Raw genomic sequence first — 16,705 nt, forward strand, 5'->3', positions numbered from 1 at the left:
GTCTTGCTCACAATTTATTTATTCAGTAAAATACATGTAGAATAAACACGGAGAATTTACCATTTATCTACTGTTCATCCTTATGAAGGTGGTGCATTGCACAGGGATAATGATGTTTATCTCCTTGGTAAGCAGCTTTGAGATGAAGAGAAGGAAACTTATAGGCAAAGATGGGATGTGATCTCCCGTGCTTTCTGCTGTTCCTGAGCTGTTTCCATTCTCAATGAAATGCCATCACCAGAAGACGGTTCTGGCCAAGAACCCCAGGGCCACTCTAGTTGCAACCTATATTGTATTATTTGAAACTGGCACTAGTCTGAAGTGGCGTCATTTGTCTTGATGTCACTGGGAAGCCAGACTCCTCCAAGTGCAGCAGCTTTTACAGCTGACCCGTCCTTGAGCAGCATGATGTCTATTAGTTGTATTGTTGGTTTGATTGTTTGCAGTTGATTTTAGCTGCTTTCTGCTGAGGTTTAATTCTGTTTGTGTTTGGAAGGACAAGGGAGCAAATTTGTTGTTTTTGTTAGAAGCAAAGCTGTGCTGAAGTTTTGATAACGATCCATTGTTAGTGGTGTTACAAAATCCGACTAAGTGGGCAAGGAAGCACAAAGGAAAGGAAAAGTACAATTCAGATTTGCCAAGAAACGTGAAAATAATTAGAAGATTAGCACTTTGGCACTGTTTACCAGCAAGCTGTGAATTAAATGCATCCCCCTTTTCTCTTTTCATTAGTGTACGTGTCACTTCAGTTCTGGATTTCATGTCCTTCTCACACCTCTCACTCCTCCCTCAGTCAGAATGCAGGACTTTATTTTATTGCAGGAGAAATAAAGGAGCAAGCAGTTAATGTGGCATCGGAGACTTTCTAATCACCAGTCTCTGAAATGCGGTCATAAGTATCTGCAGTTCACTTACTGGGTGGAGATGAATCGCCTCCAATTTGCTTTTACGAATGCGAGTGGAACATTTGGGAACAGTGGTTTCTGTTATTGACACTGTGAAGTGCTTGTAAGCAGCCAGCTATAAAAGACCAGAGTGACATTTACACGTAAGTTCTCTCATCACCGTCATTGAAGAAAGGATTAAATTCAGTGTGATGCCATGGCATATGCTGAGTGATGTTCTGTTCTTGGCTCTAGCTTCTACCAGCTTAATTCCATGTATTCATCTTTGGTCTGAGAACTGGTTTTAAAAGAAAACTTGACTGTCACAGATGAGAAAACAATATTGGTGTCACTGAAGTCATAGTCTATGGGATTCTTGCCATAAAGTTTGAGGTTACTACCTAATTGCAGGAGTGTAGGGATGTTTATGCCTGTATTGTTCTGATTTCTAATCCCTCTCTAGTCTCTTCCCTGCAGGGAACTTTTTGCATCCCTGCATAATGGGGACTAGAATTACAGCCACTAACCAGTGCAAGAAAATATCTTTGATAGTATATTCCATCTGACTTCAGGGACCTGATAAAATCTCCTGATACAAATACACCAGACATTAAGCTGATACTACAGCTGCTCTTGTCTCTAATTCATCAGGATTTGGGCACAGGGGCTCCAAGGGGAAGAGAGACTTCTCTGAGTGCAGAGATTCAGGGCAAAATTGTTCAGGGCAATTCAGTCCTATTCAAAACCCGATCTCGTGTCTGTCCCAACATAAAATCCATCTGGATGATATAATAGTTTATTGCCTGATGCAGTCATAGAACACTCAAGTAATAACATCTATAAAACTGGGGGGGATTTTTTGTTGCTGTTGTTTCCCCACAAATAAATTATTTATTTATTTTCATGTATATATGATGGCATATACTGTAATATTTATAGTCTAGTGCACTCTAAATATAACTTGTTAAAGTGTTATAAGTATTTATATAAATATGAAACTCCCAGAGTGATTTGAATTGTGAGAAATCAACCTCCAAAACAATACTTCTAATTATCCTTCTTTTTTTTTCCCTCCTCCTTCTAACCAATTGAATAATCCTGGTAATTTTTGCTAGCAATTTTGGAGAAAGAAAAGTGGGGCTAAAACTAAGACAACTCTGAAATCCATGCCACGATTGAGACGTATTACAAAAACAGCAAGATCTTGAACTGCAGGAGTGTTTGGAAAGCTGATACTCTTTTTCATTCATGATCTGAAATTCTTGAAGCCTGTTTCTGGCAGACCACAAATATATTGTGGTTAATGTTGATACAGAGAAAGACACCAAGCAATTCACTGCACCATAATGTCAGGTTTTAGGATCAGAACAAGCTGTTTCCAGAAAACAGTATTTCTGTCTCAGTGATAGCTTATTTGAGGTGTTAACTTTATATGATATACAGTGGGATGGCTTTAAACTAGATGTGTCAGTTAAGTGCATAACCACGAGCAATAGCAAAGGGAGCACTATACTCGTAATATTATCCATTGTTTCCATTTCCTCCTAAACATCAAATGTGAGAGTTTATGTGCTTCTGGCTTCCTGTAAGATCAAAAGGGAATTTGCTTTATTTACTTGATCAGAGCCAAAGCAGACTGTGCTCTGTGAAACAGTGTCTTGTCTCGTCTGTGCCAATGGCAATCGTGAATGGAAATGCCATGATCAGGTGGAAATCTGCTGTAACTGATGTTGGTTGGCGTGTCATTTTGATCAACTAACAATAATAGTAAATCAGCAAGGGCCCAAAGATTGATGAGTAGCTGCATTTCTTGTTGGCTTGAGTGGGAACTCCAAGCCAGTGGGGATTTTTTTAAGACCATACTTTAGAAAGGTGTGAAGAGGAGAACATTGTAAAGAACACTGTCACTGAGGTTGACAGGAGTTTTGCTTTTTGGTGACAACAGATCTGAGTGATGAGTCCTCCATCTGGCCCCACTGTGCTGCTGAGTGTCCCCAGGCCCCAGTGTGGTCAGTGACACACTTCCCAAAAACCTGAACATCCACAGGATTCAGTCCTTGGTTATAATTTCATTCTAGCTTTATTTCACACTAAAATAAAACAGCTGTTTGCAATTAGCACACATAAAAAGAACAATAACAAAAATGCAGCCTTCGCTTCCAGCTCTACATATACCCTGTGCAAAGAGCTCACTAAGTTCTGGTGATTTTCTTTTTTTCCCCCATGCTCCAACTGAAGCATCAAAACCAATTGATCTCACTGAAAACTGAATGAAGAAAGAAAGAAAGAAAGAAAGAAAGAAAGAAAGAAAGAAAGAAAGAAAGAAAGAAAGAAAGAAAGAAAGAAAGAAAGAAAGAAAGAAAGAAAGAAAGAAAGAAAGAAAGAAAGAAGAAAGAAAGAAAGAAAGAAAGAGAAGGAAGGAAGAAGGAAGGAAGGAAGGAAGGAAGGAAGGAAGGAAGGAAGGAAGGAAGGAAGGAAGGAAGGAAGGAAGGAAGGAAGGAAGGAAGGAAGGAAGGAAGGAAGGAAGGAAGGAAGGAAGGAAGGAAGGAAGGAAGGAAGGAAGGAAGGAAGGAAGGAAGGAAGGAAGAAGGAAGGAAGGAAGGAAAGAAGGAAGGAAAGAAAGAAAGAAAGAAAGAAAGAAAGAAAGAAAGAAAGAAAGAAAGAAAGAAAGAAAGAAAGAAAGAAAGAAAGAAAGAAAGAAAGAAAGAAAGAAAGAAAGAAAGAAAGAAAGAAAGAAAGAAAGAAAGAAAGAAAGTTTATGGTTCCTCAAATGTTTCTGATTGGCAGCAGCAACTTGGTAATGAAAGATAAATGCTGCCCTGGGTGCGTGTGTGTGCCAGGCTCTCGCTGCTGCAGAGCTGATCTAAGCTACAAAGACACAAGGGCTGGGCAGTGGCTGCTGCTGTGCTGGGACAGGGTGAGGTAGATGACTGGTTTCTGACCAGGACTCTGATCCAGGGCAGCTGGCCCACCCTCCCGTTGGGAACAGTGAAGAAGGAGCTTGTAAAATACACAGACCAAATGGAAATGACCCCCATTGACTGAAACCAGCTGCACGTCAGACCTCTCACTGTCTCTCTTGATTTGCTATCTCAAATAAATGGATGTGGTAAAAGGGACTGTGGAAAGAAAACAAAATAATTTATCCTCCTTGAAGTCACGCCACACTAGTAAGCCACAGTTTTTACAGCTGAAAAAAAAAAAATGCTTCTTCACACATTGAGTTTTTTCTTCTTTTCTTTTTCTTTTTTACTTTGAAAGTCTGCAGTTCAGAATGCACCATGCTGCAGGTCAGTTTCTGAGCTTTGTGACAAATACAGCGTTGGTAGATTTTGTTAGGTGTTCATCCTTTGCAAAATGCTGGATAACGAGAGTCTGGTTTTGCACTGTGATTCAGAAAACAGAGTTAGGACAGCTTTTGCTTTGTCTTAGAGCTGAGTGCTGCTTCAGGCTCACAATAAAGGTCTTGATTAGTTCTGAAGAAGAACGATGTGCAGAGTGACTTAGCTGATTCACGTGTTGTTTTCCATATTTTTCTGAATACGTTCCAGAGTAGCATCTGATATCTGGAGCACTGTGAAGATCTGTTTGGGATAACCAGGGTAGCACTTGTACTCAGAAATATGGAGGATGAGAGCTACTCAAGATTTCATTTATACCCAGGACAGGTTACTGCTGTGGATGTTAGACTGAGCTCGGTTTGGACTTAGGGAATAAGTGCTTGGCTGTAGGGTAGGAGGTACTTAACTTTGCTGCTACAATTGCATCAGTGTGAGAAGATTGTCAGGTGTCATAATGTAGCAACAGTCTGAGAGGCTTTCTGTGAAGAAGCTTCTTTAAGCCAGCGATCTATTTTTCCATAATACAACTGAGACATAGTTATGTCCTACAAAGTACTTGTATGTTCTCTTTCTTTTTTAAACTCTCATTCAGCCCATTGATCGTTAGTGAAGCAGCGTACTGAACTTTACCCATTACCTTGCAATAGAGTTGCACAGACAGATGTTATTTCAATACAGACTGAAATTCTTATATACACATCCTGTGTTCCCTGACAAGTTGGTTTTTCTTTGAAGACAAAACCAAAATGCAGTTCACTGCTGGAACAGGCTGCCCAGAGGGGTTGTGGATGCCCCATCCCTTAAGGTGTTCAAGGCCAGGTTGGATGGGGACCTGGGCAGCCTGGTCTAGTATTTGATATGGGGGTTAGAGGCCCTGCCTTCAGCTGGGGGTTTGGAGCTTGATGATCCTCGAGGTCCCTTCCATGCCAAGGCATTCTGTTATTCTGTGACTCTATAATATTGTGATTACTCTTCCACTTGGCAAGAGTTATCCACATTGGCTGTAGGATCTTCTGACTGCTATCTGTGACCCACAATGGTTGCCACAGGGAAATGTACACCTCTGTTCCTTGTATCACTACCATTTCTTGCTGGCTTTCCTGCAGATGATCACTCTTAATGATGAGATGTCTGCTCCTCATTACACTGTCTGGCTAGATAATGAATTATCAACTACTTCATGGGTTATTCAGAACATGCTAGTCTGGCATCAAGTAATACCATGGAACTCCTTCCTTGCATTTTCTTCCTGCTATTTTTCTGCTGACTAATTACTTGCATTAGTGAGAGTTGAGCAAGTGCACATTGGCTTCTTCAAAGTGAGATCTTGGGTGTCTGTCTGGAAAGAATGATCTACATTCAGCAATACATGGAGTTACGGGTATGAAGGAAGTTTCTCTGTGTTAAAAAGGAGCCCTTTTCCTATCTGACACCTGTCAGGCTGTAACTTTAGCACACTTGTCTAAAACACTGGTACTTTCAGTAGTCTGAAGGGCAGGATTACATCAGCGAGGTGGCTGTGTTCCAGTATAATTCGCAGCTTTGGGGTGACCCTGCAACTGTGTTGAATGGGAAACTTTTTATTTCTTTGTATTTCAGTTATTTATCATCTTGGTACACAGGGACCATACCTCGTAGCTCAAAATCTAGCAGCCTTTCCCATTACTCTTTGGTGGTTTGTGACAGAATCCCACTGATGTTAAGGAAAGCATTGTCCTCGTCAGAGCTCCAGGACCCAGCAAAACATGAGGAGAAAAGAGTTTAGTGCATGATAACATGGCACACGTTTGAACTTTCAGCAAAGAAAAAGGATCAGGTTGAGACCACCCTTATAATTTTCTTGTCTTTCTAATGAAGAAAAAATAACACAGGTTAAGTGCTATTACAATTGTAGAATACTTCAAACTTAAACTTTAAAAACACGTCAATGCAATGTATTTCTAAGCGGTCTTTTAAATAAAATCTAGAGTCCAAAGGAGAGGAGAACTAAATATCAGACTTTGTTTCGCCTGACCTTTCTTTTTAAAACTCAATGAATAACAACTTGATGAAACTAAGGGTACTGAGCTGGTCAAACAGAAAAGGAGGAAAGCAAGTTATTTCTCTTCAGCAGCACAGTAGGAAATGTGCAAATGTTAAGTTTTAATTCATGTGTTTGCATCTCTGCATACTAATGGTGAAAAATTAGATTAGAGACCAAGAATATGTTCCTTCTCAAACTGAAATAAGATGTGTTTTACCAAGGGAACAACAAGAAAAATAATCTAAAAACACAAGGCACCATTTCTACAACAGAAATCTTATTCTGAATGCTCTGAACTCCACATATAAATTTTCTTCCTTGCTTTGTTCCAGAGATTGAAGGCAGCACTGACTCATCACCCTGCCGCCATGTCGAATGGGAATATGAACACCATGGGCCACATGATGGAAATGATGAGCTCGCGGCAGGACCAGACGCCACACCATCATATGCACTCACATCCTCATCAACACCAGACACTGCCACCTCACCACTCCTACCCCCACCAGCACCAGCACCCAGCGCACCATCCTCATCCTCAGCCTCATCACCAGCAGAATCACCCCCACCACCACTCCCACTCGCACCTTCACGCACACCCGGCACATCACCAGACCTCGCCGCACCCTCCGCTGCATTCGGGCGGACAAGCACAGGTAGACCTTTATGCCGTGTTACATCTCTGAGTCTTGCTGTTATGTGGAATAAAAATCTCATGCCTGAGTTGCATTGTCTTGCAAACATCAGATTAGATCCAAGCCCCTCCAGCTACTTAAAAATGCTGGCTACTGGTGGCAGAGAAGCATGGACTTTACTAAGAAAATTGTGTGAATCAACAACTTATTTTTCTTCTTAAGATTCTAGGCACTTGTAATGTCTTACTTAATAAGGAGCTCCAAGGTTTTTCTGTACACTGATCTCTGCAAATTGCCACATTATTCTTTAATGAACGAAGTATATTATGATTCTGTGTAATTGCATACATTGTACAATGCGCTTGAACCTAAACTTCTCAGGCCAAGATTTAAAGAATTGTATGTGTTCTGTCTACAGAAACAGATAGCACAATCTTTAGTGAAGTAAAATGGCCACACATACGCATAATCAAAATAAGGAATTTATGTATGTGTGTGCATGTGATTGATGCGTAAAGGAACAACCTCAGTGAACTCAATGGCATATTTATTTCCTGTCTAGATTGCAGATAGTAGAGATAGATCGTTTTAAGGTACACTGGCTAAGAGGAAGAGAAAAAGGATTCCAGATCTTGGGAGTAGGATTGCAGCTCCTAGCTGAGGTGTATGATTAGGTAACAGTGTAGGCAATAGTGGGCAGATGTCATGTCAGAAGAAAGAGACGATGAAGCCAGTTCAAGGATTTAAATTAGGAAAGGAGTTCTGAACTGCATTCATATGATGTTAAATCAATGCAGATCTTCACTGAATGAGATGGAGGTCTCCACATTTGGACCAGGTATATTTTCTTCCTCAATCTGGATAATTCAATATCTGAAAGGCTTCTTGAACTAATGAACTAAGCAAGGACTTTGGCAGGTAATTTTAGGAGGAATCCTGGTAATGCTTTAGATGATAGGCTTCTGTATCAAGGGGATTGCACAAGAACAATAAAACTCTGGGTCCAGTGAATGTAGCGTGTCAGGTCTAGGGAGCAAATGTAAGGTGTGCAGGTGGGTAGTACATACAATCAGGACAATGAGCCAGCCATAAGAATTTCAATCTGTGAAGTATTGCATTGCTTGCAAATACCTTTCAGACAAGCTCTTAGAAAACATTAAAGAAAATGAGAAGATTTGGCTGACATCCCAGTGTCCCACAACATTAACTATTTACTAATATCTAGCTTTATTATTGCAGAAACTGCAAGCACATGGCATTTCCCCAAAGCATTTGCTAATGTAAAATGAATTGTCGGCATTAGAGAAACAGTCTAAATAAGAGATCAGCAGACTCCCCTGTGAGAAGGTGTCCAGAGCTTTCCTTAGTTTAGTTCAGTTTTTACTTTGTGAATTCATTTATTTTCCCATCTGTTAATGAGTTATTTTCCTTAGAGTTGTTTAAAAACTCCAATAAAAAGATGCTATCTCATACCATAGAAACCAAAAGTAAGAGGATGGCTCTCTAGGAGATCCATGAGAGAGTAAACACTCCATGCATCAAATAAAGGCAACAGGTGAAATCTCACCTTAAGGATAAGGCACCAGTCAATGAGCCAATGTCTTAGCTGCCTTTCCTTCTTAACTTCTGTGCTGCTGATGCCATTTTTTATTCTTCCTGTTTGGAACAGCCTAGATTCCTTGTGCTTTGCATTCACTGCTAGCTGGGTACTCCAAAAGTCTTGCAGTCAAGCACTAGGGCAGGCAGGCCAACTGGCAGCAACAAAGCTGTGTCAGATGTGTCCTGGGGCCTCTGAGACTCTGTAGCAGGCTCTTTGTGGTAACGTGAGCTTTGCAGGGAACACAGTGTCACTGAAGGCAATGGGCCCCAGTAGGGACCAAGTAGGTCTTCACCTTGACCTGAGGTGTAAGTGTCACCAAAAGGTTGTGGATGAAGACAACAGCTGATGGATCTGAGTAGGACTCCTGGGATCATCTGCTTCCCCAGACTGCAGAGCTTTTTCTGCTTGCCTGTTCTCATGGTGCAAAGACAAGACTGATTTCTGAATGGACACATGAGGAGAAAACAAGAGTTTACTGGGTAATAAACATAATTATTACTTTCTAAACTCATCTGTAGTCTCCATGGTATTGACTGCCCTCTGTGGAGATCAGATTGCTCCAGCAGATGTTGATTTTACGGTGAATTTTACTAGTTCTTAACCTCCTTATTCTTCTGAGACGGACTCTTTAGTTCTAAGCCACCTGCCAAGCAGCATCATGGTCCATGTTGCTGTGGGCCATGTGTTCCAATGACATAAATTTCATTGTTTCACCCCACGCTATTCTGTAATGTCAGTATTCATATCATGCTTTTCACCTACCACTTTGATGCACAGGAGCCCAGTGAGCTATATCTTCACAGGATGAATGGATAGATATTAATTTTGTAGTATGGTGCAAAGAGTGGAGATGAGCATTAGATCAAGGCTAAGAATAGAAATAATCTTCTAATATATGTATTTCTGAGAAAGAGCTATTTTGCCAAGCTGTAACTGTATTGCTTCAGCTAGTGCAAAAATTGATACTATTACTGCCACTTTGGCCACATGAACACTTCTTCATATCAAACTTACCAGAGAGATAGCTTACGTAGAGCTGAGTTTGGGATGTTTCATTTTATTGCCTGTCCTACATTTGTCTTGATTATGGATATATGACAGGCATTTTATTAAAAATAGTTGACATTAATATATGTTCTTTACCTTTCTTACTAGAGTGCGTTTGTCCATAGGCGATGGGGACCTCCTATTAGAGAATGATGCTTAGACAGTTACTAAGATATATGCTAACAGAATGTAGGGCTAAAGTGTTTAGCACACTCGGCCTCAGAGGACGGAGGGCAGCTGGTATCCCTAAGTGGGCATCTCCTGTGGCAGAGACGGAGGCTGCAACATAGGAAAAACGCCCCGTGTCATCAGTGGATTGAAAGCTCTAATTGCAAATGGGAGGACTTCATACAAGCTAAAATGTTAAGAATCAGGCAGAAAGTGCAAGGTGACTTATTTAGTTTTGAAAGTTTGTTGGTTTGGTTTTATTTTTTTCTGCTCCTACAGAAGAGGAATTACCTGACTGTGCAACAGAAAGCCTAGAGTAAATTTGGCTTTATGTGAAAGGCATTATCAGATGCATGGTATAATTATACATAAAATTGCCACTCTAACTGACACAAGTCAGCTGGGAAAAGGAGCAAGTTCTGCTTCAAAGTTGTGGTGAGATTCTAGACAGAAAAGAAACCTTGCAAGCTGATAGTATCATTTTAATTGAGACAGACAGGTGTGTTAACCAAACAAATGTTAATTGCTGCAGTTGAAATTCAGGACTCCATCTGACAAAGCACTGAGTACGTCCATTCCCTAAAGTCAAAAGGAAGCACCTTGGAGGTTTGGGCCTTTGCCAGAATAGCAAGGTTAATTTTGAGTCAACAATTCATGTTTCTGGACTGTTCCAGACTCCACTGGTGTAGGAGTTGCAGGAATAGCAGAAGTGTCTCCAGCTGTGCTCCAGCAACCAGATCCAAACACCAAGAGAAACCCAAAGCACAAGGGTGTAGGCGCCATGGTATGGCAGGCAAGCAGTCAGAGAGCTTGTTATTCCCAGGTAGCACAGCACCTATTGCTTTTAGAAATGCTGAACATGAAGTCTGATACTCATTTCTTAAATGTTCATAAGCGAACATTTTGTCCAGAAAAGTCAGAGTACAGTCTGGTGGGGGCTGGCTCCATCACAAGCTTCCTCTGTAAGGGCATAGGCAAATTACTTTCAGGAGCAAGGCTGATACTCTCCTTCACTTGAAAGGGTATAAATATGTGGCTTCCCATATTTTCATAGCAGAGGGGTTGTGAGTGGATTTCATGATTGCTGTCAAATAAATGACAATAAAAAGAAGTATAGCATGTGTTCAAGAAACAATTAGATGTTGTACCGAGGGACATGATTTAGTGGGAAATATTGGTGATAGGTGGATGGTTGGACTGGATGATCTTAGAGGTCTTTTCCAACCTTGGTGATTCTATGATTCTTTGATCAAAATCCACACGTGTGAACACCTAAATCCTTTATTCCAACTACATCTTATGGGCATTGAGGTCTCCTGGCTCACCACCCTTGCCCATAGCTTCCCAGGTGCGCACAGATGGCAGAGTACTTGTATTTCCCATCTCTAGAGGTTATGAGATACTGAGCAGAGGTGGAAGAGCATGTGTAAAAGAAATGTCCCAAAATTTCAGAAGTAATTACCAAAAAACAAGAAGAAAGAAAAGAGACAGAAATAAGGCCTCTACAGTCTTCTCCTTTGATTAAAAGGGCTGCTGAGGGAAACTTGACATTTCAGCTTTGAAATAGATGGTGGCAGAGAAAGTACCTTAGTGAAAAGTTTTTAATGACTAGCTGTAAGGGAAAAATATTTTTCCTACTAATATTCAGAGAATCATTTAAAAAAAAAAATCTCCCCTTCAACCAGAGCATCCCTTTGCCAGCAGCTAACATTAGTGGCGTCAGGCAGTGTCTTTCAACACGTGCCTCTCCTGGCCCGCCATCCAACCAGGCGACTGTGGGAGATACTCCCCATGCCTCAGCCTCCTTCCCTCTTCCTTTCCCCCACCCATTGCCTTGTCAATCCTCTACTCAACAGGTTTCACCAGCCGCACAGCAAATGCAGCCCACGCAGACGATACAGCCACCACAGCCCACTGGAGGCCGCCGGAGAAGGGTGGTGGATGAAGACCCTGATGAGAGGAGGAGGAAATTTCTGGAGAGGAACCGAGCTGCTGCCACACGCTGCAGACAGAAGAGGAAGGTCTGGGTGATGTCACTGGAAAAGAAAGCAGAAGAACTCACCCAGACAAACATGCAGCTTCAGGTGCGAGCCACTGTCTGTGCCCCCAAGGACACAGAGGCCCTCTTTGTGCTCACTGCTGCCCCGGCACAACTGCTGCTGTGTGGGAGCGCGGCACTATCAAAGGTGGTTAGTCGAGGTGCCTGTGCTCCAATTAGAGGAATAATTTCATTTTAGCAGGATAAGCCAGGAAAAAGCTGTCTTAGAAGCCTTCACTAGACAGAACTGTATTTATTTTCTTTTCTTGTCACTGTTTTGGTGTGTTTTTTGTTTTTTTTTTTAAGTGCCATTACCCTGGCTATAAAGGACTTCTTCAGAGCAGAGCACGTAGCTAAGCCCTAAGTCTAAGCCAGTGAGATGGGAGCATAAATTGAAGGGAAGAGTATGAAAATAAATTTGACATTAAAAGCACAGGAATGGTGCGCTTCTTACAGAGTGCGCAGAAGTTAGTTTGTGTGTCAGCTTATGGCATCAAATCTGGGGGCCAAATTGCCCTCAAAAGGAGTTAGTTATAAAATAATGTCAAGGACATTCTTCCAAAGCCGTCAATCATTTTTTGCGCTCTTCAATTTCAACTTTGTATAACAGTGCATTTTAAGATTTGTGGCAAACCAAACCCTCTATTTCTTTTCTAGAATGAGGTCTCCATGCTGAAAAATGAGGTAGCACAGCTGAAACAGTTGTTGTTAACGCATAAAGACTGTCCGATAACAGCCATGCAGAAAGAATCACAAGGATATCTAAGTAAGTAGCTAGTATGCTTACTCTGTCTCCACACCACCCACAGGAAAACACAGTTTCTAGCTCTTCCCTCCAGAATCCCTTCTTGGCCATATTACAACATGAACCTCTCTTCTCAAACATCATCCAAGCTGTCCCATCTCCTGCCCCTATTTAACCAGCCCTGCTTAAAATCCAAAAAGCCACAGTTCGCACCCAGCCCAGCACTGCTGGTCCCTCCCTGTCCCTCCACCCCGCAAGGCGATGCGCACGGATGGATGCTGGCTCCCATGTGGAGGATCCCCGTGGAACTCAGAGCTCCAGACCTGCAAGAGTCCTCCTGGGCACAGCGCTGCCAGCACAGTAACATAACTCTCCAAAGGGAAGTTATAAAGGAAAGCATTACAGCCCCCTCCAGCGAAAACGGTACTGTGCTCTGACTGTGGCGCAGACCAAGCGCGGAGCAGGTTTTCAAGGTTTGTTCTTTTTAACTCTTATATTGCCTTTTCTTTTTAAAATCACATCTGATGCTGACATTGAATCAATTCTGTCTAGCTGACGCATTTTGCAAGTATGGTAATTTATGAACAAATTCTTTGCTTGACTGTAGAGTGGCTCAGAAGAGCCTCAGGGTTAATATCTGTTAGACTGCAGCATTCTTTTAAAACAGAGCCCATTTCTGTCTGGCCTGCATCACTATGCATCTGTCTCTTTAACAGTACTCAAAGAAAAACTACATAATTGCATTACATGCCTATCAACTGTTGCTTGAATTGGATTTTCTGTGATGCAGCGCATTACGCTGTAATTTTGATTTCTGCTGGAGCAAATAGAGAATTTAGGCTTTATAAGCCTTATGATACTGGACTTCTTGTCCTAGGTGTTGCTTTAATAGCCACTAAGGTTCTGGTGTTTTTTCAAAGTGCTGGCTCCTAACATTGGGTTACCATCAGATGTCTGAATGTGCGCTCTGTCCCTCGTCCTTTTCCAGGTCCTGAGAGCAGTCCTCCTGCGAGCCCAGTCCCAGCATGCTCCCAGCAGCAAGTCATCCAGCACAACACCATCACCACCTCCTCCTCCGTCAGTGATGTTGTGGGCAGCTCCACTCTCACCCAGCTCGCCAGCCACAGAACAGACATCAACCCTATCCTTTAAAACTGGTGGATCAGAAACTGCTAGGGGAAAGTGGTAGTGCATCAAAACGTCCTCCATGCTAAGGACATTTTTGACCGTAACTCAAGCCTGGAAGATTCCTCAGTTCTTGAAAGACTGGCTTTCATTTTTATAGTTATTAAAATGTCTTTTATACTTAGTTACGTAAAAGGGAGTTATGCAATTAATATGCTATCAGCTTGAGAAATGCTTTGGTGCATTCTCCAGTTTTTTTGGTACCAGTTACTTGTTTATAAACCTAACTGTCTCTGTACATAGTCTCGTTTTCTTCTCACCAATCTAGCCTGAAGCCTCAGAAATATGGAGTTGTGTTAAACTGCAGCTTGTTAGCCAATGTGAGGCATGAAAAGTATTAAACAGAGTCATATGTAAGTAACTAGGAGTAATTAGGCTATAAATATAGGGAGAGGTCATCTGCTGACAGCATCATAAAAAGTGAGTTAGAATTGTGCTATCACCAGAACCTCGTCTTTCAACGCAGTTACACAGTGTGTGGCTATCAGAACAAAGCCAAACCCCAGTAACGTGCCCTTTTGCCCAGCTGTCCTCCTCCAGCTCTCTCCCACTCTGCCCTTTTTAGCCTTCAGTTATTCTCACAACTCTCTTCTCCCTTCCCGAGCCCTCTGCCCTTCTCTTTGCCAAGCTTCCCTCTCCTCCTCCCCCTCTCAGAGAACAGCGATAAACAAGTGAAAACATCAAGCCTACCTAAAAACTGCCAGCATGGCTGCTGCTTTCACTACCTCTTCACCCGCAGCTGGGCCGCACCGAGCTTTTCTGTTTTGAAAAATAGAAATGCTCCTGATTTAGTGCTTTTAATAAACAGGGAAAGGTGAAAGCAGTGCAGTTGCAGGTGAAGCAAGATTGAAAGCCAGCTGTGTTGATGCTAGAAGCCGTGTAAGCTGCTGAGGTAAATGGCTGTGGCACAGAGTAGGCATAGCAAGTAACACCTGAGAATTACAGCAATTCTTTAGTGCTGCCAGTCGTTAACATAGCAAATCCATGTAGTATATAATTCAGAAAAGTTCTGTTCCCTAACCTGCTTACATTGTTCTAGCACTGAAAGCTAACAGCCTCAGATTTCACAGGCTATAAATGAAAAATAAATCAGCGTAACCATTCTGACCAGTTGGCAAAACGCCACTTTTAATTACCAGGGCAAGTCCTGGTCTCTGCGGGCATCCCCTTGGATGTACACAGACTGGCTTTGAGCTGGCAGACATCAGTGGAGCTTCACTGACCATAATGGCACTTACTCCGGTTTACAGCGGGTAAGGAATTGTCTCATAATGACGTTAAAAAATTTTTTTATCAAGTGTGCAGCCACTAAGAAGTGCTGCAAGAATGGCAAATTCCACTGCACTCACTGGATAAAATTCAGTCTTGCAAAGAGGGTCTGTAAAGGGGCTTTATGCCACAATTAAGGGTTTTGTTTGGACTATGTGCCTGCCTCAGCACAACGGATTTGCATCTCAGAGCAGTAGCAGTGATTGATGGGAAATCAGAGGGAGATGATGCCGGTTAATTACGCTGCCTTTCAGTATCCTGGTTCTCTCAAGGCTGGCAGTGGTGACACCTCCTTCATCTGCCCTAAGGAGCAGGACTCGGCTCTGAATTGGTGATGAACATTCAAACATTTCAGACTGCATCTTTAGTAGCAAAAGATAATTCCTGTCATTCCTAGCAAACACTCCAAACCAGAACACGCTTCGTTCTGAAGTGAGGTTCTTGTCCTCAGCTGCTGTTTCTTGGTTGTGAAAGGAGTCACAGGTTTAAGAAGGGTGGCTCTTCTCAAAGAGGGAAGGAGAGATAAACAAGCGAAGTGAGGGGCACTGTCAGGAGCAGGGCCCTTTTGGAAGGAAAATGCAAAGTTCTGAGGATCGTTTCTGAATTAGTTCTTATCTCGGTAACCAACTTTTTTATCAGTATTCTTGAACAGCTCTCTTTCCATTTATGCAAATATGTTCAAAAGAAGATTTTTAATGTACAGTGTAAATCTTGACTTGATTATATAGTCTAAGAACCAAAAGAAAAAAAAAGAAAGAAAAAAGGAAAAAAAAAGAAAAAAGGAAAAAAAAAAAAGAAAGAAAAAATACAAATGTAAAGGATTTTCTATTATATTTTAGACAAACATATACTTTTAAAGTGTTTTAAATACTGAATCTATAATTTTCTTTTTTTTTAATCTCCGGTTGTAATAGTCAAGTGGTTTTGCTTCATCATGGCTCCCAAAGGAACTTCTTTCAAATATGCAGTCAAGCAAAATGTTCCAGCTGAATATCCACAATGTAAAAGACAAAACAAGCCTTTCCCCTGTGTCTGAACGTCATCCTTCACTGTGAAAAATAAAATGCCATCACAGGGTTAATTTGCAAACCTTCCCTCTATATGGGTAGCACTTAAATATGTTAAAAAAATAAAACAAAACAAAAAAAACAACCAGAAATCTAAGTAGTTGATAACATTAGAATGCCCGGTTGAGCTGCACTGCACTAGAATTACGGTTTAGCTTCATTTTGTTCAGTCTTCTCAATTAAAATATTTAGCTGTTAAACTGAAAGCCTCTACATTAAAAAGAAGGGAAAAAAAAAAAAAAAAAAAAGGCTGAAAAAAAATACAAAAACCTTGCCTAAGTTTTGTTAAATTCAGCAACTTGACAGTTTGACTGATGTGTATTATATATAGCTCAATTATTTCTTTTTTTAATGCTAACTAGGCAAGCCAACTGCACATGTTGGCCTAAATGTGTAATTACAATGAAATGTCTCCTCTCTATACTATTGGCCTTTAGGTATAATCATTGCTAGTGATGTGGAAATAAGTAAAGGATGAAAAGCTATTTGCTATTGCTTCTTGTAACTCTGTCACAGGTTCACAGGCCAAGCCAACACGCAGCATATTTATATCAGCTCTATCGGTAAAAGGACCAACCCTGCCAGGCACCTTATATCGCTCGTCAGATTCACTTCCACCTTAAAGCACTCTTGTTTTGCAGGGCAGGGACCCTGAAGCCTTTCCCCAGGCCTTTGGCCAGCTGTGTGCTGGGGCAGCCTGAGG

General features: G+C 41.5%; 1 protein-coding gene across 3 annotated transcripts in view; it reads left to right on the forward strand.

Moving 5' to 3' along the window:
- The window catches only part of CREB5 (cAMP responsive element binding protein 5), a 244,479-nt gene extending 228,385 nt beyond the window's left edge, over positions 1 to 16,094 (forward strand). For all 3 annotated transcript variants that reach the window (XM_072328199.1, XM_072328198.1, XM_072328200.1), the window contains 4 exons: positions 6,581 to 6,904; positions 11,555 to 11,782; positions 12,394 to 12,502; positions 13,470 to 16,094. In XM_072328199.1, coding sequence (XP_072184300.1) covers positions 6,581 to 6,904; positions 11,555 to 11,782; positions 12,394 to 12,502; positions 13,470 to 13,633 — 825 coding nt within the window. In that variant the 3' untranslated portion in view covers positions 13,634 to 16,094. The remainder of the gene's footprint in view (positions 1 to 6,580; positions 6,905 to 11,554; positions 11,783 to 12,393; positions 12,503 to 13,469) is intronic.
- The last annotated feature ends 611 nt before the right edge of the window (positions 16,095 to 16,705 follow it).

This window comes from Excalfactoria chinensis, chromosome 2 (genome assembly GCF_039878825.1).
Source record: "Excalfactoria chinensis isolate bCotChi1 chromosome 2, bCotChi1.hap2, whole genome shotgun sequence".
In the NCBI taxonomy this organism is placed as follows: domain Eukaryota; kingdom Metazoa; phylum Chordata; class Aves; order Galliformes; family Phasianidae; genus Excalfactoria; species Excalfactoria chinensis.